The sequence below is a fragment of the Gadus morhua genome, chromosome 17 (assembly GCF_902167405.1).
Source record: "Gadus morhua chromosome 17, gadMor3.0, whole genome shotgun sequence".
NCBI lineage: Eukaryota > Metazoa > Chordata > Actinopteri > Gadiformes > Gadidae > Gadus > Gadus morhua.
In genome coordinates, this window is record NC_044064.1 from 3,207,032 (window position 1) to 3,233,219 (window position 26,188).

The 26,188-nt window shown below is 47.2% G+C and overlaps 1 protein-coding gene across 3 annotated transcripts in view; it reads right to left on the bottom strand.

Annotated features, from left to right (window-relative positions):
• Nucleotides 1–26,188, bottom strand: part of kcnip4a (potassium voltage-gated channel interacting protein 4a) — a 113,540-nt gene that overhangs the window by 48,244 nt on the left and 39,108 nt on the right. Inside the window, exon 1 of one of the 3 annotated variants that reach the window (XM_030338495.1) lies at nucleotides 9,576–10,047. The exons of the other annotated variants lie outside the window; for them this stretch is intronic. Within the exon in view, the coding sequence (XP_030194355.1) occupies nucleotides 9,576–9,633 (58 nt within the window). The 5' untranslated portion in view covers nucleotides 9,634–10,047. Of the gene's footprint in view, nucleotides 1–9,575; nucleotides 10,048–26,188 lie in introns of those variants that run through there. 3 annotated transcript variants of the gene reach the window in all.

Below are 26,188 nucleotides of genomic sequence, written 5' to 3' on the forward strand. Positions count from 1 at the left end.
TTGAGAAGATGGATCACTTTGTATGAGGAGCATGTTACCTCATTCTGGTCAAATGTTCGCTCCAAAAACATCAGAATGAGTTTAGGTAAACGTGAAATACGTGGGAGGAAAGTATAAATACATTATTATTATACAATAAATTAAATAGAGTTTTTGTAATCTTGTTTTCACCTTCCCAGAGCCACACTATTCAACAATTAAATTCAGTTTGCCAAGGGTGAAGGAAACAATCGAATCAACTTCCTCTCCAGGTGAACAATGTCATTGTGATGAAGTTAACAATAACATCGCAGGCATTTCCACTGCCCCTCATAAACAGCAAACTCACGATGAGCCAAACTACAAAAGGCTGGCATGTTTCGTTCCCATCCCCTCAAATCCTGAGGGACCTCAATCCATCACATCTGAGTTTTACCCGCAGCTAGTTTCCCCGTTTTGTTTGCTATTAAAGCAAGATATGCTCAAAAAGCAATTCCATATCATCCCTTCTTTTGTACGGTGGGGAAATAAGAGTCCCAGCACAGCTGGGGACTAGATTCTCCTTTTTCATCCATCAAGGCCATTGCCACGTAAAGGGACTGGTTCCTCATTCAGCCTCTAGCACCCTCTGCTGGTAGAGAAAGGTATCAGAGGTATTCTTAAATCTGTTTGTTGTAAATTTTGTTTCTGTGTATTTAAAAAATGTTGTGACTTTGTGTGCATGCGGTTGTGCGCGCGCGTGTGTGTGTGTGTGTGTGTTTGTGTGTGTGTTTGCATGAGAGCCATTGATTGTGAAATAATTTTGCCTGTTCTGTTAAATGTTTCACCTTTTGTCAATTTACCACAATACCAAACAACCACATAATCCGTCATAATACTAATACAATAACATCACCTTTTATATAAGGACATGAAATAATACCAGTGTTGTTAGGAGGGACAGAATTATGGCAAAAAGCCAGTTAAGTGAGCAATGTTGAGAGTACATGGTGCTCTGAGCTGAACAGATGGATTCACAGACGGATGATAGATGATCCTTAAGAAAATAACATCCATGTAAATTATTCGTCAGACTATTTCACATTTGATGTTCAGAGGAATGCACGATTATCATTCAACACATCTACCATTGTACTAGATTATATCCATTTCAGAAACATTTAGTTAATTTGTAGAGGAAAATCAATGAATAAAAAAAGGTGCAAAATTGTGTGTTAAAAGACAAATGTCGTCTTTGTGGAGCAGAAAAGGAATCAGGGTTATAAAGGTAATGAAGAAGATAATAATTGTGTTTTCCTCCAACACACCTTAACAAAAGAAGGTGGCATCTAAAGGCAGGTCCCCGCTCACCTTTAAAGCCCCCACAAAACAGTTCCTCCCTCACACAAAGCCGGGCCGTCCTAAACAAAGAATCAATCCTGTTCAATCTAAATTTGCTTGTGTGATGGCCTGACCTCCTCTCCCCCCGGCCCCGATAAAAAGACCCCCCTGATGACTACAGACACGGGCCCCTGCCGTCAGACATGACAGAGGCCCCTCCTCCTGTCAGCCATCACACCTGGTGATGGAGCGAGGTGTGATCCTATCACGTCGCTGTCACTAGGAACAAAGGAGGGAGAGAGAGAGTGAGCAGGAAGAGAGAGAGAGAGAGAGAGAGAGAAAAGGAAGAGAGAGAGAGAGAGAGAGAGCGAGAGAGAGAAAAGGAAGAGAGAGAGAGAGAGAGAGAGCGAGAGCGAGAGAAGGAAGAGAGAGAGAGAGAGAGAGAAAAGGAAGAGAGAGAGAGAGAGAGAGAAAAGGAAGAGAGAGAGAGAGCGAGAGAGAAAAGAAGAGAGAGAGAGAGAGAGAGAGAGAGAGAGAGAGAGAGAGAGAGAGAGAGAGAGAGAGAGACACAGAGACAGGGATACTCGCTGTGATTTATGAGCTTTGGTATAGCTCTGGTATATAATTTTACCAACCGATGTGTGTCCTTATAGGCACAAACAACAAGCAGAATCGCACAATTTGCATTAGAAAACACCTCCGCCCCTGGGTGTTCCTCCGTGGTCGTGTGCTTGTGAGCAGACCCATGATGTAACTCAGCAACAGCCGGACTCTACCTCATCCCAACCGAGCCATGATTGGGCCCTCGTGCCTGGTCAAAGCCTCACTAATGGGTCCACTGCTCAACAAGGGAAGTAGTTAGAAAGAAACCCCCTTATTTCCCCATCAAAGTGCACTTCACTTCTAATCAGACCGCTTGTGATTGTGATGGACTGTTTGTCTTGACCCTGCAGAATCAAGCCTTACAAATTGGCAGGCCGAAAAACAATTTTGTTTGAAAGGGAAAAGATAAAAAATACTGCAGTAAATGATGAAACAAATGACTGCAAAGAAAGGGAATGCTAATTGCTGTTGGTTTCCGATTGCAACGCTCGGTGCTAACATAGAAAGAGAGGCTTCGAAGAGGACTGTGAATGTGTGTGTGTGAAGTTCAGCGCGTTGTAGTGGGTGTATCTGCAGAGAAGTGACGAACTAGAATAGAAACCATGATGGAGCCATGTGTCGAAACACTGTCCAGAGAGACATACTAACTAACACTTTAACGAGCCAACACGTGGTGGGAGGGACAGGTGTGTCCCCTCCACACAATACCAGAGGCTCCTTGTGTCCCAGAATAATTCTGACAAGGAACAAGAGTCAAAAGGGAAATATAATACATTTTTCCACCCAGGTTTGTCCCTCCCGGAACATCTATAGAAAACCCAATCAACACACAAGTGGGCGTTCAAGTAAACAATATCGTCAATGACCGTCAGTGAATTAAATGAAAATGAAAACAAATCCATATTTTCAGCATTCGGTAAGTTGAGGCTACGTGACAACATTTCGTGAAAGGCAATTTTATAATCATAAATACAATTTTCTTCAAACTGTATCAATAAGTGCGTCTGCATGGCCTGCTTGCAAATTTAACAGCGTCTGATCGAAAGATTACACTCCTAACAACTTCACTTCTTTCCTTACCATCATAGCCAGCTCCCAGCCATCCAAAGTGCTCCAGCACCTTGACGAAGACCACCACCACCACAAGCACGCCTATCATCTCCAGCCCCTCCAGGTACATACTTGACCGTCCGAGGGGGTCACCGGGGGGGGGGGGGGGGGGGGGGGGGAACGCTGGGTCAAACACCGGCCCCCGCGTCCATGACCGAAACACGCTGTGAAGCTAAACACGCTCGCCGTAGCTCACTATGAAGCTACACCTTAGGCAGGCCATCGAAACACCTTCTCTACCTCCTCCCTCCTGTGTCTCCAGCGGACGGGAGAGAGAGAGAGAGGGAGAGGGAGAGGGAGAGGGAGAGAGAGAGAGAGGGAAGCAAGAAAAGGTGCTTGGGAGTGTGTGAGGTGGAGGGAGAGGAGGTGGAGAGGCAAGGTTGAGGATGACGGGAGTGGAGGAGAGGGTGGAGGAGTAGGGTGGTGATATCAGAGCGCAGGTGCCACTTTGAACCTTAGTGTGGACGTAGAGGAGAGGAGAAGAGGACCCGCTGAGGGTCAGCGTGAAGAACAGGGGAGGATAATGCCAGGAAGCGCAGTCACGACCCAGGGAGAGCTCAGAGCCAACGTCCTGGGCGCCGACAGCTGATGCCTTGGATGCATCGCCGTGGGACTCGGACAAATGGTTTAAAATGTATAACAAGTAATGAGCACCCTTCTGATCTGCATGGCTTCATCACTTCAATTAAAAATGATCTCAACTCTGAGTACGAGCAAAGACGGGTAGAAACGCTCAACAATCCAAAAGAATTTTTTTTCAAAAAAACATTGAGATTGCCGGTGACCATGGAAACCGCCTATGTGCCCCCTCCCCCCACGCCACCTCTGTGCCCTACTGTCTTCTATTGGTTACCTTTGGTGTGTGTGTGTGTGTGTGTGTCTGTGTGTGTGTGTGTGTCTGTGTGTGTGTGTGTGTGTGTGTTTGTGTGTGTGTGTGTGTGTGTGTGTGTTTGTGTGTTTGTGTGTGTGGTTGAAAATTTATCAAAGCATTTTGACTTCAAACTTCATTTCAAGTTTGAAGTATGAAAGTTCACCGTTTTCGTCTTGACCACTTCACCCCAGCTTTTATACTTTATTTTTTGTATCCATCACTTCGAATCTCATGTCAGTCTTTCTCGCTCCACTAGAGAGTGAAGACATTCTCCCAGGTTGTGTTAATACTGTGTGGAAACTTTTGAGAGTTTAAAGGAACCCTGCCTCGCAGCACCAATCAACAAGAATTTCTTGAATTTCCCCCGGGATTAATAAAGTATCTATCTATCTATCTATCTATCTATCTATCTATCTATCTAACAGTCTTCAGGGCGGGCCTTCTTAGCAGAAGAAGTCATGTGTGCTGGAAATCACTTTCTCCACTTCCTTCACTTAGTACTTTGAACGTCACCAATCCATTCCAATGTATGAAATCCAACTATCCATTAACCATTTTGTTGGTCCAATGTCCACGAGATGCCTTCATTGCCAATTGTCTCCTAAGCATTACGGGTCATTGCAAAATAACGTCATTAGGCAGTTGATACTATTCCATTAATGGGTAACAGAAGCAGCAGATCAATTTGTAGAATATTGTTGTTCCTCTCAACCACACGTTCTTCCCCGCTTCTTTATCCAAGCCACATGAAGTGGCTTTCTGACTCAAAGCAGCACAGAGGCAGAGTCGACTGTACCCGTCCATGGACAGAGATGGAATCACTCAGCGACATTTGCCCACGGAGGAGGGCCGGTTGCCGTGGTGACGGCCAGAAGCTGTGCAACAGCTGGAAGAGGCTTGCCCTGGCTTGCTTCGACCTTGCCGGGGGCTCAGGTGCTCAGTCGACGGAGCGGCCCGGTGAAGAGCTCCCAGTGTGTTCCTGAGAGCGTCTTTGATGAGGAAGGGAGGGAGGGACGGGGGAAGTAAGGAGGAAGGAGATGTGGGGAGGGAGGATGGGGGAGAGAGGGAGGAGGGAGGGAGAGAGGGAGAGACAAGGGTCGCTTCGTTCTTTCACGCTGTCCTCTGCTCGATACGATGTGGCCGTCTCTGAGAGCCTTCTGCGTCCTGATTGGACGCTCCTTTGAAGACGAGGGACAGAAGGAAGGTCAAACCCCAGGGCCTCTTGATGAGCACGATGACTCATCTTCCACATCCATCCCTGGCGAATGAGAGGGATCACGTTGGCCCATTCCCTTCCCAATCCCCTGTACTGAAGCGTGGCAGCAAGCCTATTTTCTACCCAAGCTTGTTGTCTGAGAGCCTGTGTGTACAGGGGGGGGTGTGTGGGGTGCAGACCAGCCCGTGTGAAGTCTGTGTACTGGCTCTGATCCGCCTCTTTCTGGGTCAACAAGTCTGGATCACAGCTCAAGGAGAGAGCTGTATGTGTTCAGCAGCAGGAATGGTTGGCTTCTGATACAGGATGTGATCCCGCTGTAATGAGCTTGTGGTTTCCTGGTTTGTGTTGTGGATAATGACGCCTGTGACCGGAACGTGCATTCTCTCTCCTCAGTGAGTGGGTAATGCAATTGTGAATTATAACGTTGAATTGTTCTTATTGTTATTGCTTCCGTTCTGGAAAGTTAATTGAACTCGTGCTGTGGAATATTCTGACTTGAATCAACAGGTTGAAATTAATATACCATTACTTGATACATGCAGTTCATACTGTGTTTAGTGTTTTGATCACATCAGGTTTTATTGGGTTAATTTATGCAATGAATTAATTATTTATACGATTCATCACCTACATCACCTTCCCGAACCAAACACGCATAGAGAACACTGTGTGTGTAGACTGTTGTCCTAGAGGCATTTTTTCCTTTAAGAATCAACACAAATTGCATATCCACTGTGTTGCGAAGAGGTGATTATGATTATGACATCCAATGAAGCCCATGAGGTTCGGTGTTTGTCAAGTTTGTGACACTTTGCTGCCCTCTAGTGGACTCTGTAGTGATCCGCAGGCAACTCTGAGCGATACAACATATTCACCAGCTCATCTGAGACACAGCCTTCATTTCATACTTATTAAAGCTTGAACATTGGGAAGTATTGCTTTTGTGAAGCAAAAGCCAGCAAATGTAAAAATGACACGCAACAACGCATATATTCCATTTATATTGCAATGAATAACACAATATAAGCTTTACCGTTTTAGAGAAAGTAGAAATGTTAATCGCATTAATGTATTCCAATGACAAGCGTATTTGTTTTGTTCATCCTGCTCGCCCTGCCTCAAGGCTCTTCTGTTGCAAAGCAAGCCTAATGAAAAAGAAAATACACAACCAATCGATATCAACCACGACTCAGTTTCTGCTCCCCAAAGACCACATTCATCTTTCCACAGGCTGCTCTGTGTGAATACAGGTCTGCATCCACATGAGTGTCCTCGTTCTCCCGCCTCTTCAGCCGCCCACCAGCACCCAGCCCCTCATGAACCACCAGCCCCCCAGGCAGGTGGAGCTGGGAGAGAGACAGGTGGAGCTGGGAGGGAGACAGGTGGAGCTGGGAGGGAGACAGACAGGTGGAGGTGGGAGGGAGACAGGTGGAGGTGTGAGAGAGACAGGTGGAGCTGGGAGGGAGACAGGTGGAGGTGGGAGAGAGACAGACAGGTGGAGGCGGGAGAGAGACAGTCCTCCCCCAGGCAGGTGGAAGTGGGAGAGAGACAGGTGGAGGTGGGAGAGAGAAAGACAGGTGGAGGTGGGAGAGAGACAGACAGGTGGATGTGGAGAGAGACAGTCCTCCCCCAGGCAGGTGGAGGTGGGAGATAGACATGAGGAGGTGGGAGAGAGACAGACAGGTGGATGTGGAGAGAGACAGTCCTCCCCCAGAAAGGGGGAGGTGGGAGAGAGACAGACCCTCACCAGGGAGGTGGAGGTAGGTGAGAGACAGGTGAAGGTCAGAGAGAAAGGTGGAGGTCGGAGAGAGTGAGGTGGAGGTGGGAGAGAGACAGACCCTCAACAGAGAGGTGGAGATAGGAGAGAGACAGGTGGAGGTGGGAGAGAGACAGGTGGGGGTGGCAGAGAGACAGCCCCTCACCAGTTGGTGGAGCTGGGAGAGACAGACAGGTGGAGGCGGGAGAGAGACAGATGTTCACAGAGGGTTTCCTCCACCTTCAGCATCGATTCGTGCCGGTCGTTGTTCAGGAAATTGCCCAAAGGGGGGAAAAACAAATCTTGGCCGAGTGTTACCACGGCAACCTGTTGCCATAACAAAGTCCCTCACGCCGTGTTTTTCAGCCAATGGGGTCGTGATTGAACACTGCTCTCGCCTCACGCCTCGATTTCCTCCCCCCCCCCACCCCCCACCCCCACCCCCACCCCCCCTGGTTGGAACAGGATGGAAGGAAAAAAAGAGAAACCGCCCAGCAATATGTTTGCCAAAAGACAAACGCAGCGAAAACAGGGATGACATCTGCTCTACCCGTGGTACCCCCCCCCCCCCCTCCCTAACAACCCCCCCCCCCCCCCCCCCCCCCCCCCCCCTCGCTCTGTAAACACCAGAAGGTCCAAGCTGACACCGGGCCACCGCACACCGCCACACACCCTTCCTCTTCGGCGCCGGGGGAATATCAGGAGAACTAATGGAGCTTAGTATCACGATGAGACTCCCGGGGCAACAGAATCACAGGGAGGCTTTTCTCTGCTCTTGCTTGAGCGATGGAGGGACGCGCACGCAAGCAGCGAATGAGAGATCTTTGTTTTAAAACGATTTTCGTTTTTTTTTTGTTGATGTTTTTGCCCGCAGGCGTCGGATCCACGGAGACCCGTACTTATACTTCACCGTACGTGCATAACCTTAAACGTACTCCTACGCAGCAATTAGGGAGAGAGGTAAAAAACATAGCAGACCACAGCGATACCCCAGGTTTAACTAACGCCTTTTATAATTCACTTTTTTACCAACCGACATAAACAACACAACACTGACTCAGTGAATTAAACATACGCTCGTAAAACGCACTCCGTCCGTTCAGCTTGAAGGAGGGCCCCCACAGGAGACCGCCGGCTTTGTGGAGTGTGGAACAGAGGGGCCAGGGCTTGAGTTTTTATACAAGGAGCATCAAGTGAGTCACGGCGCTGAATGCACCCGTGGTAATTAATGGAAGGCATTAGTGTGGGCCGTGGAGTGGCACTCTGCGGTCGCGGCAGACGGGGGTCTCTCTGCAACAATATGCTGATCAGTGATTCATCGTGTGCTACCCTACTGTTGCGTGGTTCCTAGCTGCGTGTAATTCCCCCCGGTGCCCAGAGAACTCGGTAAATGAGCAAGGCTTCAACCGGATGTATACAACGCAGGGTTTTGCGCTGAATCTTTTATAAAGCCAGGGGAGTTGCTTAACAACTTATCCCTGGTCTTTTTAATATCAAGCGCCGTGTTATGAATCTTAATGCCAACACTAGAATGTGTGTGTGTGTGTGTGTGTGTGTGTGTGTGTGTGTGTGTGTGTGTGTGTGTGTGTGCGCGTGCGTGCGTGTGTGTTTAATTGTGTGCGTGCTCGGGATTGACCCAGTGTCTCTCCCTTTCTGGGTCTCCTGGAGAATGTGCTTGCGGTGCACCTCAGCGGCGACCCTGTGATCTGCTACCTGCACCCCCCCTCATCCATTCTGGATCCAGGCCGCCGTCATCACGAACCCTGCTTCCGCTTGAAACACGACTTCAAGCGAGGCCGTCCATTTCCTTTCTCCCTCTCACCCCCCGTCACTTAATATAACCCTCATCGGCTGATTCGGACGCTTTGAATATTTAATCGGTGCTCGATAACAAACGGATTACATTTTTGTCTTGTTTAGTTCTTCATTGCGGCGGAAACACAATGGCAGCGAGGGCGGGGGGGTGTGGGGGGTTGGCTGAGTGGGGCGGAGGGGTGGGGGGGGGGGTGATGACAACACTGAGTAGACCGCTGAGGGGAAGCACGGCTGCCCTCGGAAAACGTTCCGGTACACAGCGTAGCATTTAGCATAGCACGAATGCTTACTAGATCGCTAGCGGTTAAAAATAAATACGGGAAGTGCGGCCATGGAAAAATGCAATCAGTCACCGTCGCAGCTTTGTTTCGGCGGTATTGAAGCCGATTTCAAAGCCAATTTCATAGACTGGTGGTCCGACACTGAATGGGGGGGGGGTAGATAGGGGTTAGAGCTGGAGGTGCAGCAGGTGTTCATTGGAAAGTTTCTCAAGAAGTTTCTTTTGGAAATTAAAGCGTACGTCCAATAACCGAGAAAATTATACACAATCCACATCAAAACCCACACACACGGACAACACACACGGGCAATGCCATAACTCATTGTGATTTAATTTGTTCATTCAACTACGAGGGTGGAAAAACGACAAGATGAAATGTGTGCATCGCCCCCTTTGAAACACAAAGCGCTCAGTTTGAGATCACGCTCGGGAGTATTCTATAAAACCACAGCGTGACTAACGTTTAAACCAAACACACATACACACACACACACACACACACACACACACACACACACACACACACACACACACACACACACACACACACACACACACACACACACACACACACACACACACACACAGCAACACCCCAACCCCAGGGGCTTGTACTTTGGCCTACCTGCTCGCTTACTCTTCTGCTTTGGCTGTACGGAGAAGATGACCATCAACGCCCCCATGTTGACTCTGACTCCCTCTGACTCCCTCTCAATCTCTCTCTCTCTCTCTCTCTCGCTCAGGGGCAGTGTTCTTATCGTCCTTGGTGATCTGGAAGTCCTGTCAAAATGTCCGCTTCAACGGCTCAACGGTTTGGGAGGCAGGTCGAAAATAAAAAACAAAAAAGAGACGGTGGTTTGAAAAGAAAGCAACAATAATAAAAGCTAAATGAAATAAACTGTGGTTGGGCAGGTTGAGTTCTTCTGGAGGACAGAGAATCTGGTCCTGGACAAAGCAGGGGTCTCCACACTGGTTCAGGGGAGTTGGACGGACGTGCAACCGCAGTAAAGATCCTCTCGTGGAGCTCTCTGGTGGGAAGTTTGCAATGTTGACGCTCTTGCGAATCTGCAGCCCCCCTCTTTCACGCTCTCTCTCTCCCTCTCTCTCTTCTCCCTCCCTCTCCTTCTCCCTCCCGCTCTCTGTCACTCCCTCTCCCCCTCCCTCTCTCTTCTCCCTTCCTCTCTCTCACTCTCTCCCTCTCGCTCTCTCTCTTCTCTCCCTCCCTCTCCCTCACACTTTCTCTCCCTCTTCCCTCCCTCCCTCCCTCTCCCTCTCTCTCTCGGGAGTGTGGGGCTGAGGGTAGATCTGGGTCCTTCACCGGTTGCTTCATACCGGCGGAGCGCTGAGATTAATTGAGCGCTGGGATGCCAGCAGCAGTGAGCGTCCGCGGGATCTGAGACTCGGCTCCGCTCTTATAATTCTCCTTTCAAAGACAGACTCCCCTCACTGCCTTGCTGAGCAAATGGAGTGAGAGAGGGAGAGGGAGAGTGAGGGAGTGAGAGAGAGCCAGAGCCAATTTCAAAGATTAGAGATGAAAAATAGCAGGCGGGAGAGGGAGAGAGACGGAGAGAGAGAGAGAGAGAGAGAGAGAGAGAGAGAGAGAGGAAAAATAAAGAGGAAGAGAGAGAGAGGGAGAGAGAGAAAAAACAGAAAGAGAAAAAGAGGAAGAGAGAGAAAAAGAGAAAGCAAGAAAGAGAGAGAGAAGAAGAGAAAGAGAGAAGAAGAGAAAGAGAGAGAGAGAGAGAGAGAGAGAGAGAGAGAGAGAGAGAGAGAGAGAGAGAGAGAGAGAGAGAGAGAGAGAGAGAGAGAGAGAGAGAGAGAAAGAGAGAGTAATAGGAGATGCAAAAATATATGCATATCTATATATACATAGCATGTATGAATATAAGTATCCCCTGGCTGTATTTGAAGTGCAGGCCCCTGCTGTGATGAGGGAGCAGTTATAATGGAGCCAGGGCCAGGACTCAGTGGACGACACAAGCTCAGTGGACGCACACTCATTCCCCTCGTCCCCCCGGCTCTTCCTTCAGGAAAAAAGTGTCCAATTCACCGATCGGGATAAATATGTGCCGGCCGAGACAGAGTGTTGCAGTTCCTTTGTCGTCGCACCGCTCGGCGCGAGATGAAACGGCGTGAGTTGCGTCCGGGAAGAGAGGCTGAAACCCTTCGCATCACAGCGGGTCATCGCAGGGGCGGCCGCCGCCCGCTGCCGCCTTTGTGGCCCCTCGCCATGAGCCCATCATACACTTGAGGGAGCCCACATGTGATTGCCACTTCACAGGTGACCCCTGTGGTGGCTCTGGGCTTCAGAGGCACAGGATTACTGGGGGAGGGGGGGGAGAGAAGGTGGATGGAGAACAAAAGAAGAAGAAGAAGAAGAAGAAGAAGAAGAAGAAGAAGAAGAAGAAGAAGAAGAAGAAGAAGAAGGAGAGGAAGAAGGAGAAAAATAAGTTAATGAAGAAGAGAGAGAAAAAGAAGCAAATTAATAAGAAGAAGAAGAAGAAGAAGAAGAAGAAGAAGAAGATGAAGCGAGAGAAGAAGCAAATAAAGCAAAAGAAGAAGCAAATGAAGAAGAAGAAGAAGAAGAAGAAGAAGAAGAAGAAGAAGAAGAAGAAGAAGAGGGAGAAAAACAGAAGCAGAAGAAGAAGAAGGAGTTGAAGAAGCAAATGAAGAAGAAGAGGAAGGAGATAAACAGAAGCAGAAGAGGCAGATGAAGACCCAGCAGAAGCCTAAGGAGAAGAAGAAGGGAAGCGAAGGCTTCAGTGAACAGCGGGAGGGGGTGTGTGAGGGGAACCCAGGGAAGCAACACCACCCAGACCTCCGTCCTCCGTCCCACACGGCCTACAGGCGACTCCCACGCCACGGCTGCCTCAGTCGCACACAGCACAAAGCAACGTGCCACGGACACACACACTCAGTCACGCACACGCACACACTGTTTGTGACCGACACACCAACACACATTCATTCACACACCGACACATAGCCACACACGCACACGCACACACTCAGCACTCAGCCACACACACACATAATCACAGATGAACACACACTCAGTCACACACACACACACACACATACACACATTCAGAAACACACACAGATACACACGCAGTCATTCACAAACACACACACACAGGCAAAAAAAACTGAGCAAAACCACTTGCTGTCACTCTCTCTCTCTCTCTACATCTCTCAGGCTCTCTCTCTCTCTCTTTCAATTTCTCTCTCCACCTCTCTCTATATCTCTCCTCTCTCGCTCTGGCTCTCTCCCCCTCTCTCTCTCTCCCTCTCATGCTCTCACTCCCTCTCATGCTCTCTCTCTCTCTCTCTCCCTCTCTCTATGGCTCTCTCCCCCTCTCTCTATGGCTCTCTCCCCCTCTCTCTATGGCTCTCTCCCCCTCTCTCTCTGGCTCTCTCGCTCTCGGTCGCCCACGCTCGACGCCTTTTCATTGTGCGCGCGGGGGACAGCCAATTGCCTCCTATTAAATAGCAATTTTCTCCCTCTCTTATTTGACCGTCTTCCTGTAGCGGCTGTGCATGCGCTGCTACTACTGTTGTTATGGTGCCCAGGGGCCTCTTATGGACAACACAGCATAACACGGAGGGCCCGGGGCCCCTTACACAGCTCAACACAACACAAAGGGACAAGGTTTAGCGCAGATTACGTGATGTGTTTTCAGCACGAAAGGGAAAAAGGTTTCCATAACGACAACATTAAAAGTGGGCCCTCGAAAACAATTTTTCCCAACACAGACAGTATTGAAAACCAGTGTGTGTGTGTGTGTGTGTGTGTGTGTGTGTGTGTGTGTGTGTGTGTGTGTGTGTGTGTGTTCCAATCAGCAAGGTAACCTCATGAAGTGATTTTCTTTTATGCACAAAGTTTTTGAGTATAAGTGTGTGTGCGTTCATAAGTGTGTTTGCGTGTGCTTATGTGTGTGTGCCTACGTTTGAGTTTGTGTGTGTGCGCCTGTTTGTGTGTGTGTGATCCAATCAGCAAGTTTACCTCATGAAGTGATTTTATTTCAGTACAAAGTTTTCGCTTATAAGTGTCTGTGCTTATGTGTGTGTGCTGATGCGTGTGTGGGTGGGTGGGTGTGTGTATCGAAACAGAACACCCCCACGGTCCCTTTCATTCGCCCGTGGGTCCCCTGATGTTAGCTGGGTTTAAAGGAGCCAGGCTGCTTATGGATTCACTCATTAGAGCTGGGAGAGCAACTCGTTACAGATCAATCCACCGTGTTGAGGAATCAGGCTTCAAGGTGCCCACAGCGCTTTGTGTCGAACATGTGTCGTTTGTTTCATGTGGCATCGAGCTGGTGGTTTTCTTCCAGCGAGACAAATCATTTAATAACATCGTGAATAAAATATGTGTTCTGCATTGATTGGCTTGTTCTCCCTTTGAAAAAGGTGCTCTGGGTAAGTTTTGAAAGGCGGTAATTTGGGTGTAATTAGTCATTTTCGTCCAGCTTTTGGTAGATGTGTTTCTGGTTGACGGAGCCAGCCTCTGCATGAGACAGTATAGATGTTAGGATGCTGCCAGCTCATATTTGACGATTTGTTCTGTGAATCTTGGCTTCTTGCCTGTCAACACATGCCTGTCAATCACATGGCCTGTCAATCACAGGCCTGTCAATCACATGCGAGCGAAAGACGGAGAAACCGAGGGAAGGAGGGAGCAGCTTCTCATTTCCTAAATCAGTCTCTGAAATCTTATCAGCAGCTTTAAGATATCTTATACCGGGAGGCAAAGGTCAGAGTTCACCTTCTGATGAAATAGTTCAGATATTGGAACGCTGTTCCACACGTGTGGGACGACATGAGTGACATGACAAATGGACAGAATATTTGTGAAATGACTGACAATATGAGATGTGTTTCTGTTTCTGTATTCAACTTGTCTCGCAAAAAGTAGGCATCTATTTCAAGGAATATTACTCCTGTGTACATCAGCAAGGTCCCTCTTTACTTCAGAGTTATACAATATTTACAATAGTACTGCATGAATTTAATTTTTATAAAACTGAACACAGGTCTGAGTGAAGAACCGCCCACAGTACGGATCATTGTGCCGTTTTCAGGTGGGATGAGGATATTTCAGTGTGGCTGCACCTGCCTAGGAAAAACATCTGAGGCAATAGCTTGTAACAACCAGGGAATAAGCCTCATTACCTACTTTCCTACCATCCTCCCCAACCTACATTGTCATGCACATACTGATCTCCCTCCCTGTACCCCCTATATCACTTTATACCTCCCTATATCTCTGTATACCTCCTTATATCCCTATATACATCTTTATATCACTGTATACCTCCCTAAATCACTTTATACCTCCCTATATCTCTGTATACCTCCTTATATCCCTATATACATCTCTATATCACTGTGTACCTCCCTATATCACTGTATACCTCCCTACATCTCTGTATACCTCCTTATATCCCTATATACATCTCTATATCACTGTGTACCTCCCTATATCACTGTATACCTCCCTACATCTCTGTATACCTCCTTATATCCCTATATACATCTCTATATCACTGTATACCTCCTTATATCCCTATATACATCTCTATATCACTGTGTACCCCCTTATATCACTGTGTACCTCCCTATATCCCTTCCTGTCATTGCATACCTCTCTATATCACTGTGTACCTCTCCATGTCTATGTAAACCTCCCTATCTCTCTCTATACCTCCCTATGTCACTACCTTTATATTTCCCCATGTCCATATAAACCTCACTCAACCTCCCTTCTTCCTCCCCTTATCCATTCCTCCCCCATATTTTCCTACCTCACCCCTCTATGTCCCCCCCCCTGCCTCCCCCCTGTATGTCTTCTTCCCCTCGGTTTCCCTACCTCCGCTCGTTTGACCCTACCTCCCCACTATGTCCCTATCCCCTTCCTCATAACCTCCACTAGGTGGCAGCAGAACACAGCAGCATTACAGTTCCACAGCTTGAGGAAGAACAACGTTGACTCAACAGCTTTGTGTTCCCGGAGTGATCTCAGCTGAGCCGGTTGATATTAAATCACTTCGGGGCTGAAGTACCGCTCAGAAAATCGCCCGTTCGTCTCTTTAACCCACCAGAAAGAGAGCAGACATTGGATCGATGGGCCTAATGGCCGCCACCGTCCCAGAGGCGTGTATCGGTTGATGAATAACTGCCGAGAGCGATGTCAGCACAGAGAGGGTGTTAGTTTCTGTCACGTCACAGGCAGTCTCTCTAGGCTCGACTACACAGTGTTGTTTGTTTCAGTTGGTTGCGCAATATTATTGATTTAGAAAGGCGAGTTGTGCAATTTAATTATAACACTTTGGAGGGAGGTTCAATTTAATATGTGGATCTACTAGCTTGCTTGAAATTGTTTGAAGTAATCTACTGCTCCTTAAAAAAACATAATTGGAAATTAGGAGATAACGTGAACTAATTATAACTTCATGATCTACATCGCAAGAAATCTTTGAGAACTTACCAATAACACATTGGTTTTGGCTCTAATTACCACGAGACACTGATTAAATTAAGTCATTTAGACTCTGCTGGACTCTTTCCCACTACAAAATCAATAATGATGGACTTTTATGTAACCTCAGTGGTAATGCAGACTTGTTACTTTGTTCAGGGATTCCTTAAAATGATGTACACAGCTATTGGGTTTCAGAGAGTTTTGACACATGTTAAGAGTGAAATCATCCAGAAGGTGTTTCATGCATTGGTTCCTCCACAACTACAACAGCACACTGCACTATATAGGGGAGGCAGTGTCACTAAGCACTAAAACAAATGATCAACCGACAGAAAAACGTACTGGTATGCCATCAGCTGGTCCAGTCAAATTCATATGAATCCGCAACCAGAGGCCTAGGCTATAATATGGGCAGGGATGTAAAAAGAAAACCACACTGACATGTTTTGGACAGCAGAGGGAGCCCTTGGATCTTTAACATATCTTCCTCCATGTCGCATGTACTGTACTTTCCTGGTTGCAGGTTAATGCCCTGTTGTATTGCAGCCATCTGTTGAATACTGTATTAATATAGAGTCTCCCGTAAAGAAAACAAACTCAACAATAAATTATATACATTTATTTGAATGACTTGATTAGGGTGTTGTAAACTATAAATGACATAGAAGCTGCTTGACTGTCCTTTAATACTGTGGCAAAATCGTACACAGATTTAGTGACTCAGAGCACACACACCCACCCATCAACCCACATCCACACCCACCAAACCCAGCCATCCACCCACACAGTAAGCAATGCGACTGCAACAGGGGTGTAACTGACATCCCTGCAATGGTTTACTTTTCCCCGGGAAAGGGCTCGAAACTGGGATGAAAGCAGCGAGCCAAGGGACGCTCCACGTAGCTACAGACTCAGTACATCAGACAGCCTGAACACCTCTGATAACGCACACACACACACACACACACACACACACACACACACACACACACACACACACACACACACACACACACACACACACACACACACACACACACACACACACACACACACACACACGGGTAAAGCAGGACGTTTCAGTGGAATCAGGTTATGAAGCAAACTCGAGTGTAGATGTATGTATCTGGGTCTGGCTCGACCTGCACACATTGTGCAAAACCCGGCGCCGGCGTGAATTCGATTACACGTCCTCTCACATCACAGGGATGAGGACACACTTCCCAGAAGGTGTGCGGCTGAGTCAGCCCACGTTTGGCACCGTGGGTAGCGCATGTCCCGGACAACACCTGTCCGGTGTAACGCCTTGTCAGGAGACACGGCAGAGCCCGCCACACTTAACCAAACTAAGTACCCACCTGTTGACAAGTGTCCGGTTAAACCCCCAATAGTTTGAACATGAACGACGGGACCTGCACTCAAAGCTAGGGGACGAAAGTGGAGTCCATGCCTTCACACACACACACACCGTTAACATCTCATTACCGTGTCATCTCAACGCGTGTGTCTGCCTCCCCGCTATGTTGAGAAAACACATCTTTCCTCTGCCCCCCTCCTCCCTAAAACATCATCAACATCATCACGTAACACCCATAGCACCCCAGGGTGCCCCAGCCTTAATCGGCGAGTCGTTAGGTTAACGTTGTCATCCGGCACCGACGTACGGATTAACAGCTACGATAATGCAGAGTCAGAGTCAATCTTCTTCCCAGTCCTCCTCAGCCATGCGTCTCCCCCTCCCCTACCCAGACTAGCGTCCAGGTCCCGGTCTCTCGCGGTGGCGTCAGCCTGAGTGGGCACCTGTCAGCCCCGTGTCTGTCAGTGCTACCCTAACAGCTGCCCCCCCACCGCCCTTATCGGTGTCAGCATCTCCGGAGACACCGAGCCCAGGGAGAGCTGGCCGGCTCAGCGGATGCGGTTGGATACCGGTCGTTGGGGGGTGGGCCGTCGGGGAAGGGAAGCTGCTAATCTTGTGTAGACAAGACCTCCGCCTCGGAGGCCCCTCCTTTGGCCCCTCCGTCCCCTGGCTGAGGTCTCCGCTTCCGATTGGCTTCCAGCGTGGCGAGAGAGAGAGACGTTCTCCCCCCGGCCCCCGGAGACGGGACCAGGCTTGGGTCGCTCGCTTGGTCGCACATCAGATTGCAGCGCAAATTGTCTTTGCCCTTTTCTGTCAAAACCAACAGTCCAGTCTGTGTACCAGGGGACCAACATAAAGGTATTCTAGAATTTTCTACACACACGCCTGTGAAGCTGCACATTTAGATGATAGATGCTTGATCAGGTGTAACTTTTTTGCCCCCTAATCAATCTGAAAGTGTTTCATTGTCGTTGTGATCCAGTCTGCAGTTAAGATGAGGCTGCAGCACTTCATCCAATCCCAGAGTAACCCTCTTCCTTGGCTATGTAAACCTTTATCTAAAGAGCTCTGTCCTTCCTGCTGTCTGTACCCATATGCATCCTACACATCTACCTACTCACAATTTATTCTGGAATATTGCATAACCAGCATTTTGCAGTTTTCCCTACTCACCCATGCATTTCACCTGCCCCTAAATACCCTACACAATGTCTTTGGATATCTGTTAAGTATGCAGCTTTATTGGCAGAAAATATGGACATGAATAGGAAGCATCAGCTAATTTAGCACTGCTGTGGTACAACTGACCATAAAAGACCTACAAAACAAAGCTGACTACAGGAGAGGGAAGCCAACAGAAACTAGAGGCACACAATTAGAGCGCAACAGACAAAACAATAAAAAAAATAAAAAAAGACTGCCTTGAGGGAAATTAAAGGTGCGTTTGTTTTCGATTTCCTAAGCAAAGTCGTTAGCCGTTACCTACATTCATACAGAGCAGTAAATATTACAACTGGAGCGAGACCTGGGACTTTATTTATGATAAAATATCAACGTAAGTGATTTTGAATTTGTCTGAAACCATTATAATTCTTTGAGAAAAGTGCAGTTATATAACTGCTGCAGTTATTTGGGATTATAGATATTGCTTAAAAAAGTAATCAAAATGTTTACTGGCAGCATCATTTAACACCCCTTCAATTTAGTCTCAAATGTCCCGAAAATAATATTTCCTCTCCATTTAATATCCCAAACATTAAACACTAAACACTTTTATCAACACACTACAACTACCCTAATTATTCTCTATTGAGATAGGGAAAGGATTTGGCTTAGTCTGCCTTTGTTGGAAATTATTTAGAGTGTGAGCATTTGAACATTTATTCAATTAAGTCTACTTAGGGTAATCAGCTTGCCCAGTTGGGTTGCAAATTCAACAATTATTTTAAAATGGACCATGTTCGCTCGAGTCTGTGTACATGAGGACAAAGGGCACTGTCATTATTATGAATGTATAATATTCTTTATTAAGGCATGAACTCTCCCCAGGAGAATCGACCTCTGAACAACAGAGTCTTGAGTCACGTGTGGAAGCCGGTGAGAGACTCTATGGTCCTGACCAAGACAGGGATCTCGTTCCACCACGATGGTGGACCCAGTCTTTGTTTTACCCGGTCTTCGTTTGCCGCCCTACAATCAAGTCCATTTGTCCACACCTAGTCATCGAAACTGGCTTGATCGCCCAATCACTAACAACAGAGAGTTAGCATTAGCTCGACCAACTGAAATTCTAAACACGCGAGATAATAATAATAATAAATTCAATTTAGATTGTGCTTTTCTCTTGCTCAAAGCGCTTTACATAGGAGCACAACCATAAACAAACAAAAGGAAATGTAAAGTTGATGGGACTTGGGTTGGTGGTTGATCTAGGGGTAGGCGGAGGAGAGGAGATGGGTCTTGAGGTGGGACTGGAAGATGGTGAGAGACTTGGAGTCACGGGGATCTCGTTAGATTCTGTACTAGCCACATAACATGCTTTTAGGACAACATGCTTCTTCGTCGCGACAAAAATGTAACATTGAGCCTTCTCACACCTCATTACCTTTCGAGAGAGCACAAGGATGGATTTCCTTCCATCTAATCATTGGCTAAATGTGGAAAGTGGTCTTCTCAAGGAGACCTAGCGCGTGTAACCAAATGCTAAGCCTAATCCCCTCACTGAAGCACAGGTTCCTTCAGCGTTTAGTCGCTTCATCAATCGCCCTAAATGACCTGTTTAAATGTGAACCACACTAAGAGGTCTCCACTTAAGGAATCTATCTTTGTGCCACAGATCGGCAGAGAGAAAGAGAAAAAGGAAAAGTTATTTATAAACCTACAAAAACATTTCACCGTTATGTATTTTGTGCGTATCGGACTGCTTGACCCACCCTCTTTGCGTTGCTCTACCCTGACTGGTCAAGCTCCGTGCCACTCAAACTGTGCGTTGTGTAACAAAGCACAGCAAGGCTACAGATGTTCTGTAGCAGCATTAGTGAAGGACCCTCGACATGATGGAGTATTGTTCGGAGATATGCTCAGCACAAGTAGGGAGATGAAGAGCTATTGAAAACAGGTTTTTCACCACACACTCTCAACACCAAAGGAATTATAATATAATTGTTGCCCATAGCTAAACATGGCTGGAGTCTACTTCAGTTCCTTTGTACTCAAGTAGGCCAACTGAACTCATTACAATTCATAACAAAAATACAAATCAAGGACACTTTGTTCTACTTCATGAAATAAAGAAACAAATTAACTTGACTGTACTTACAATACAAATCTTTTCTTTTCTTTTTTTAAGCCAAGTTCAGGCCACTCTTTTCATGTCACTGAGGTCAGAAATGTCTGTTAGTGATCCTCCCGTCAGTAAGACAAAACCAGTGGACCAAACCTAATCCCCTGCTCACCACAGCTTAACCAACAGCTCTGCTGACGGGCGCTTCTTCGCCGGCGCCCTATGGAACAGAACCAGCTTGGGTTCCAGCCTCATCAAAGAACCATGAGGCCACGTTGACGACCGGCGCCATTCACCTCGGACAACGTACTCGGACGAAGACCCTCCCTGCCGGACCCCCCTCTGAGGGAATGAAGGGTGCCATGTTAAAGCCAGGAGCCGTTGTTAATATTAATGTCCTAAAACATACAAACAAACACGTGGTTTGGTCATGACTTATTGATTATTTATTGGCCGCGTTATGTAAAGAGATTCAACCAATGGACACGGGTTCCCCCAGAGTTTGCACGACTCTGGGGATATTGAGGATATTTGTTTTGGCAGTTCTGTGTTCCACTTGTAGATGTGCTGGCCCGGACCCTTCGACTTGTCAGAGAGGTTTACACTCCCCCCCCCCCCCCCCCCCCCGTGTGTGTGTCTCTGTGTGTGTGTGTGTCTCTGTGTGTTTGTGTCCTGCTGTTTACACATTCTATCAAATTAGTTCCATACCCTGCACACAGTACCACAAGAGAAGACTGTGAATAGGGTGACACACACACACACACACACACACACACACACACACACACACACACACACACACACACACACACACACACACACACGTGTTTGTTTGCACAAAAACAACCGAGTACAGTCTATTATTAGTATTATGTTATGATCAACTTTCTTACATTTCATATTTGCAGGCCCCTGACCCGTAAATTGTTTATGCACATAAAACGTATAATCTCTGTCAGTCATTCTTAGGTCCGGGTTGGAGTGGTGTACTGGATATTCCTTAGTAATGACGAATCACCACGGTAATCCCTCGCTAATTAACAACCTGTGACTACCAAATTATGCACGATATTAACGGGGAAACCATCAAGAAATGACGTGTGTACAGGTACAATGGCATTTTAGGCAAATTCATACTTCAGTGTTTGATAATTAAATGTTGTACAATTTTAATTGAAGTTTTTTTTTTTACCCGAGTAGTGTCCAAAGAACAGACAAAGAAATAACTAGCAAATAATTAGATCCCTTATTCATAGCCAGGGATCAAGGCCACTCTATGAAACTCTTCTCCGCAAAATTAATAATTTTAAATAACACCCTGGGTGCAGCATTAGACCCACCCCCCTCTCATCGAGACCCCCTACAGAGTAGGGCTTACCCTCAGATCGGCCCATGACCCCAGGGTCTTCCGTTTATAAGGGAGGCTGCGGAGCCATCAGTCTCTGACAGAAGGACGGACGGCCTCCTCTACAGCTTTTCGCTGAGGCAGTGATTCTAAACCCATTATCACCACCATCATCATCCTCATCCTCTTCATCACCACGGTGCTCCAGCACTGTCCCCCAGGGCGACGTGGGGGAAGCGAGAGGCCTGAGTAGGCATGAACCTGGTACATGTGACGCGTGATGAGATGGCCTTTGTGGCTTTTAAACCATAGGGGGACCATTTATCTTGGTGGATTAATCACATCGTAGTTATGAAACCAGTCTCCAGTACAGCTGCATTGGTGTTGGTGGTGATGCAGCTTTCAGTCTTAACCAGCGGCATACTAAACTCTGCTGTGCTGCTCTGCCCTGAATCGTAAGAATAGATTAAGTATTGTAAGTAAGTCCTGCAGGCCATAATTATTCATTCAGTCTCCTTTTGCTTCCATCTTTTCGTCACATCGTAAAGCCCCGGCCAGAAATCCAGATCGGATTTGAAAAGATTCAGATTGAATAGGATTCGTGCTGTCCACCCACACCGCACCAAAACAAATCTCATCCATAAAATAAAATTGGATTCGGCCTGCCAACGCCTCCCATATGATTCTAGTTGCGAATATTTCCACCCTTTTTCTTTTCTGTCACCGGCTCGTGACACTAGCCTTCCCTTGAGAAGGCTCCTCGAAAACGGAATTTGACGAATGGAATGGAAATTCCTGTCAATATTGCGGTGATTTCCGGCCCCTCGGGGCTGACGAACAGCTGGAAGGTGACAGCCTTCCAACACTTCACCGTCCAGGACGGACCAGGGATGAATGAGACTCCTGGTTCACGTCGGGGCCGTATCACCCAGAAAAATCAATACGTCGCATTTCAAGATCCGTCCATCAGACACTGAGCAAGCTCATCTCACATGTGGATCCCATGATAAATACACCTAGGACGGAGAAACAAACAGAACTACTGTGTGTGTGCATGCGTGTGTGTGTGTGGCACACACTCAACTCTATCATCATACCCTCCTTCATTTCAACACATCCCTCTAATCAATTATTAACATCCCATAATGAGACCACGTGTTGCACAATGTACACTGTTGGCTCAAGCATGAAACTGTAAGCTCATTTAAAAACATTTCCGTGCATCAGATATCGGTTTGCCATAAAAACGTAATAAATCGAATGAATGTAACTGTAATATTCTCATTCATCAAAATTAATGGGAAAAGATAGGAAGCGGCTTCTTGAAGGGAGGAGATATAAACGGTGTTGGATTGCAAAGCAGGGCAAGGTGCATGGATTAGACGTGGGACGGGTTGTGGAGGAAGTGGTGGGCGCTCACAGACGTACGTGAGGAGACTTCCTACTACTTGACTTCTGAGGGTTCAGACGGGGGTATATGCATCCTACAATAATCACACCGTAAGTTCAGTAGATCATTCTAATAAGAGAACTCTCCTTTTGAAGCTGATTTTTTCGCCATTATGGATTAGTTTCTTTGTGCAGGTCTATATTAGTCTCATATGTTTGCAAAATAACTAGCTTTAAACTCCCGTTTAAAAGTTTAATTAAATAGAATCCCTAGAAAGCAGTCAAACCTCAAAACAAACAATAAAAACAAGCCTAATCACTCGGTTCAAAAACAAGAACAAACTGTCCAATAAACCCAAACCATCCACAGTCCAGTATCGTTAGGGGAATCTGGGAAATGGAAATGACACCCCCACCGTCACAACACCACCCAAACCGAGAATCAAAAACACTGTTTGAAAGCAAGGGTTCAAGGTCGCCTAACACACGGAAGACACTGTTGGCCATCTGGTCTTCAGAACAAACTCAAATGTGCAGGAGGCTCTGTACTGTGTGAGGTCACACACTCCCACACACACACATCATCGAGACCTTCAGCAGATGCTCCCATCCTGAGTGGCTTCCAGTGAAGTATAGTGAGATGATTAAGGGATACCAACCATCTCAAGGTGGGCTGTGACCCTGCGGCGGGAATCGAACACAGCACCTCATGTTTGTGTGCCACCCCAGCTGAGACACTATCATGTTCAGTGTTCAGCCTTCAGATGGAAACTCCTGCAAGGTTGGAGACGAACGGCCATATGTCTGGATATCATCATCATTTTCTCATGGAAACTGTTGACGCATAAACAACAAGCAGAGGTTTTCTGCTGGCGTGTGCAGAAAAAAATAAATGCAACACGCACACACCAACACCCACACACAGTTCTTCACTCCCCGGGTAATCAGTCATTGTGATGCTCGATCATGTCGAGCACCACGGCGACCGAGCCACCGGTGCATCTGCATGGCTAAGCGCCGGGAACGGGGGGGATGGAAGGTAAGTGGGACCCAATCAGAGAGGTCCCACGCATGTGAGCTGACTCCGTATAGCGACGCACCTGGCGTCAGATAGGGGCACCATTATCTCCGCAGCAGAGTCGCATTCACGGCGGAAAAACGTTTATTTAAACACCTTATTTCAGACCTCCTTCGTTCACCGGTCCCCATCAGATAAAGGCGTTTAGAGCGCTAAGCAGTTGGACTCGTGAGACGGGCAGAGGTCCCCCGGTGTCCATATCCACTGCTTCGTGCCCGGCCTCTCGCTTTCTCATTAGTGAGCTCTAGCCTCCACGCCTCCCTCCCCCACTCCAACCACCACCACCACATCCACACCCAACTCCCCCCCCCTTCATCTTCCAAAGCCTTCAGAGTCCTCTCTCTGCTCCCCAGAGGAGACAGCGACTGCGTTGTTGAAGGACAAGTCCTCGTGGGCGAGGAGGGTGTCCTCCGTACAGCTGGGGCGTCTTCAGTCGGGTGGTCACCGAGGGCCACGGGGGTCAGACTTCGACATGGACCTGACGGGGCGCACACAAACTGAACACACACCAACCGATGTTTCGGTTGGTGTGTGTTTGATTGGGTTGAGTCAGGGGGGGGTCATATGTCGTGAATATCTTGATTAAAAATGCCAGCCTACCCCCTCACTTTGTCACTGTGTTTTATGACGCACTCTCTTGTTCGCATCACAAAATATTTAGCCGTTTAATTAAATTTACCGTACTAATTTAATTCACCGTTGATGTAAATGGCAAATTGGTTATGTGACTAATCTCGTCATATAATAATTTGACCGGCCATTCATAATCATTACAAAAAAAAGAATACATCCAATAACACAATATTACAGTAACAATAAAGAAGGTCCATTTCCAAAGGGAAGAAGCAAAAGCCAACAGTATTTCCTCCATTTCTCTCGGTACTCTACCAGAGGCGTCTGCTGCTCACTCATGAAACCACGTCAGCAGAAAAAGCTCAGACAATTTTCTACTCCGAAAAACACGACGGGTGTACAAGACGATTTTGGCAGTTTGAAAGCGCATCATATCTAACGACACATCAAAATGACAGAATAAACCCCTAAAAAAGATTCCCTATCGAGTGTCGGCGAGACAACGCAGTCAGCTACTTCACTCGAGGATAAAACCCGTTGTGAACACGATTCGTTTTTTATCTTCGCCCCTGCCGTGACAACCCAACACATTAAGGGATAAATCATAACATGTTTACAGAGGACCTCATCGCATTACGCCGGCTATCTTTAGAGCAGCGTGTTTATTGTGGTTGCTCTTGGCTGTGGGTTTGGCCATTAGAGCAGGAGAGCCGAGCCTCATGGCTAATGGGCCTCTTTATTAAAGCTGAGGGTGACGGTGCAATCATTTAGCATAGCGGCACCGACGCTGCTAGCGACAACACAAAACAGAAGAAAAACGGCTGATTGAGTTAGGGAAAACAATATTAGTTTGGTATTAAAAAAGGGAATAGGGATTTGAGAATGTATAACACAAACATAGGCTTGGTTTGTGTTTGAGCCTAATAGATGAAGGCAATGGCTTGTTGCTAAACTAGAGTCTTCGGGCAGCTGAAGAAGACATGATCATATCTGTACATAATCATACAGGCTTTAAATCTTCTTTGTGTTGATTGAGGTTGGTTTGATCGTTTCTGTATTTTTTCATTATCATATGTTCATACCTTTATCTATATTTGTACACTTAGGTACACACACCGTATGTAAGCAGAGTTTGTTTTTTTATGAGCCAATCAAATTATCCCTTAAGGCAGTTCAACAGAGTTTGACAAGCCTTTCCCAATCAGAGAGAGACACAGAGACCGAGAGCGAGAGAAAGAGAAAGAGCAAGATAGAGCAAGAGACAGAGACAGAGCGAGCGTCAGAGAGACAGACAGAGCAAGAGACAGGGCGAGAGAAAGAGATAGAGATAGAGGGAGAGACAGAGAAAGAGCGAGAGAACGAGCGAGAGACCGAGCGAGCGACAGAGCGAGCGACAGAGTGAGAGACAGAGTGAGAGACAGCGAGAGACAGCGTGAGAGAAAGAGAGAGATAGAGCGAAAGACGGAGACAGATCGAGAGACAGAGCAAGAGACAGAGCGAGAGACAGAGCGAGCGACAAAGAAAGCGAGGGAGTGAGAGACAGAGCGATAGACAGACAGAGACAAAGCGAGAGATAGAGTGAGCTAGCATTCGAGACAGACAGACAGACAGACCGACGGATAGACAGACATCTGTTGGCAACCCTGGGCTGGTACGAGGAGAGGCACGGGTATGCACACAGACCAACTGTGTATCCAGTTACTGTACACACAGTAACACAAACACACAATGC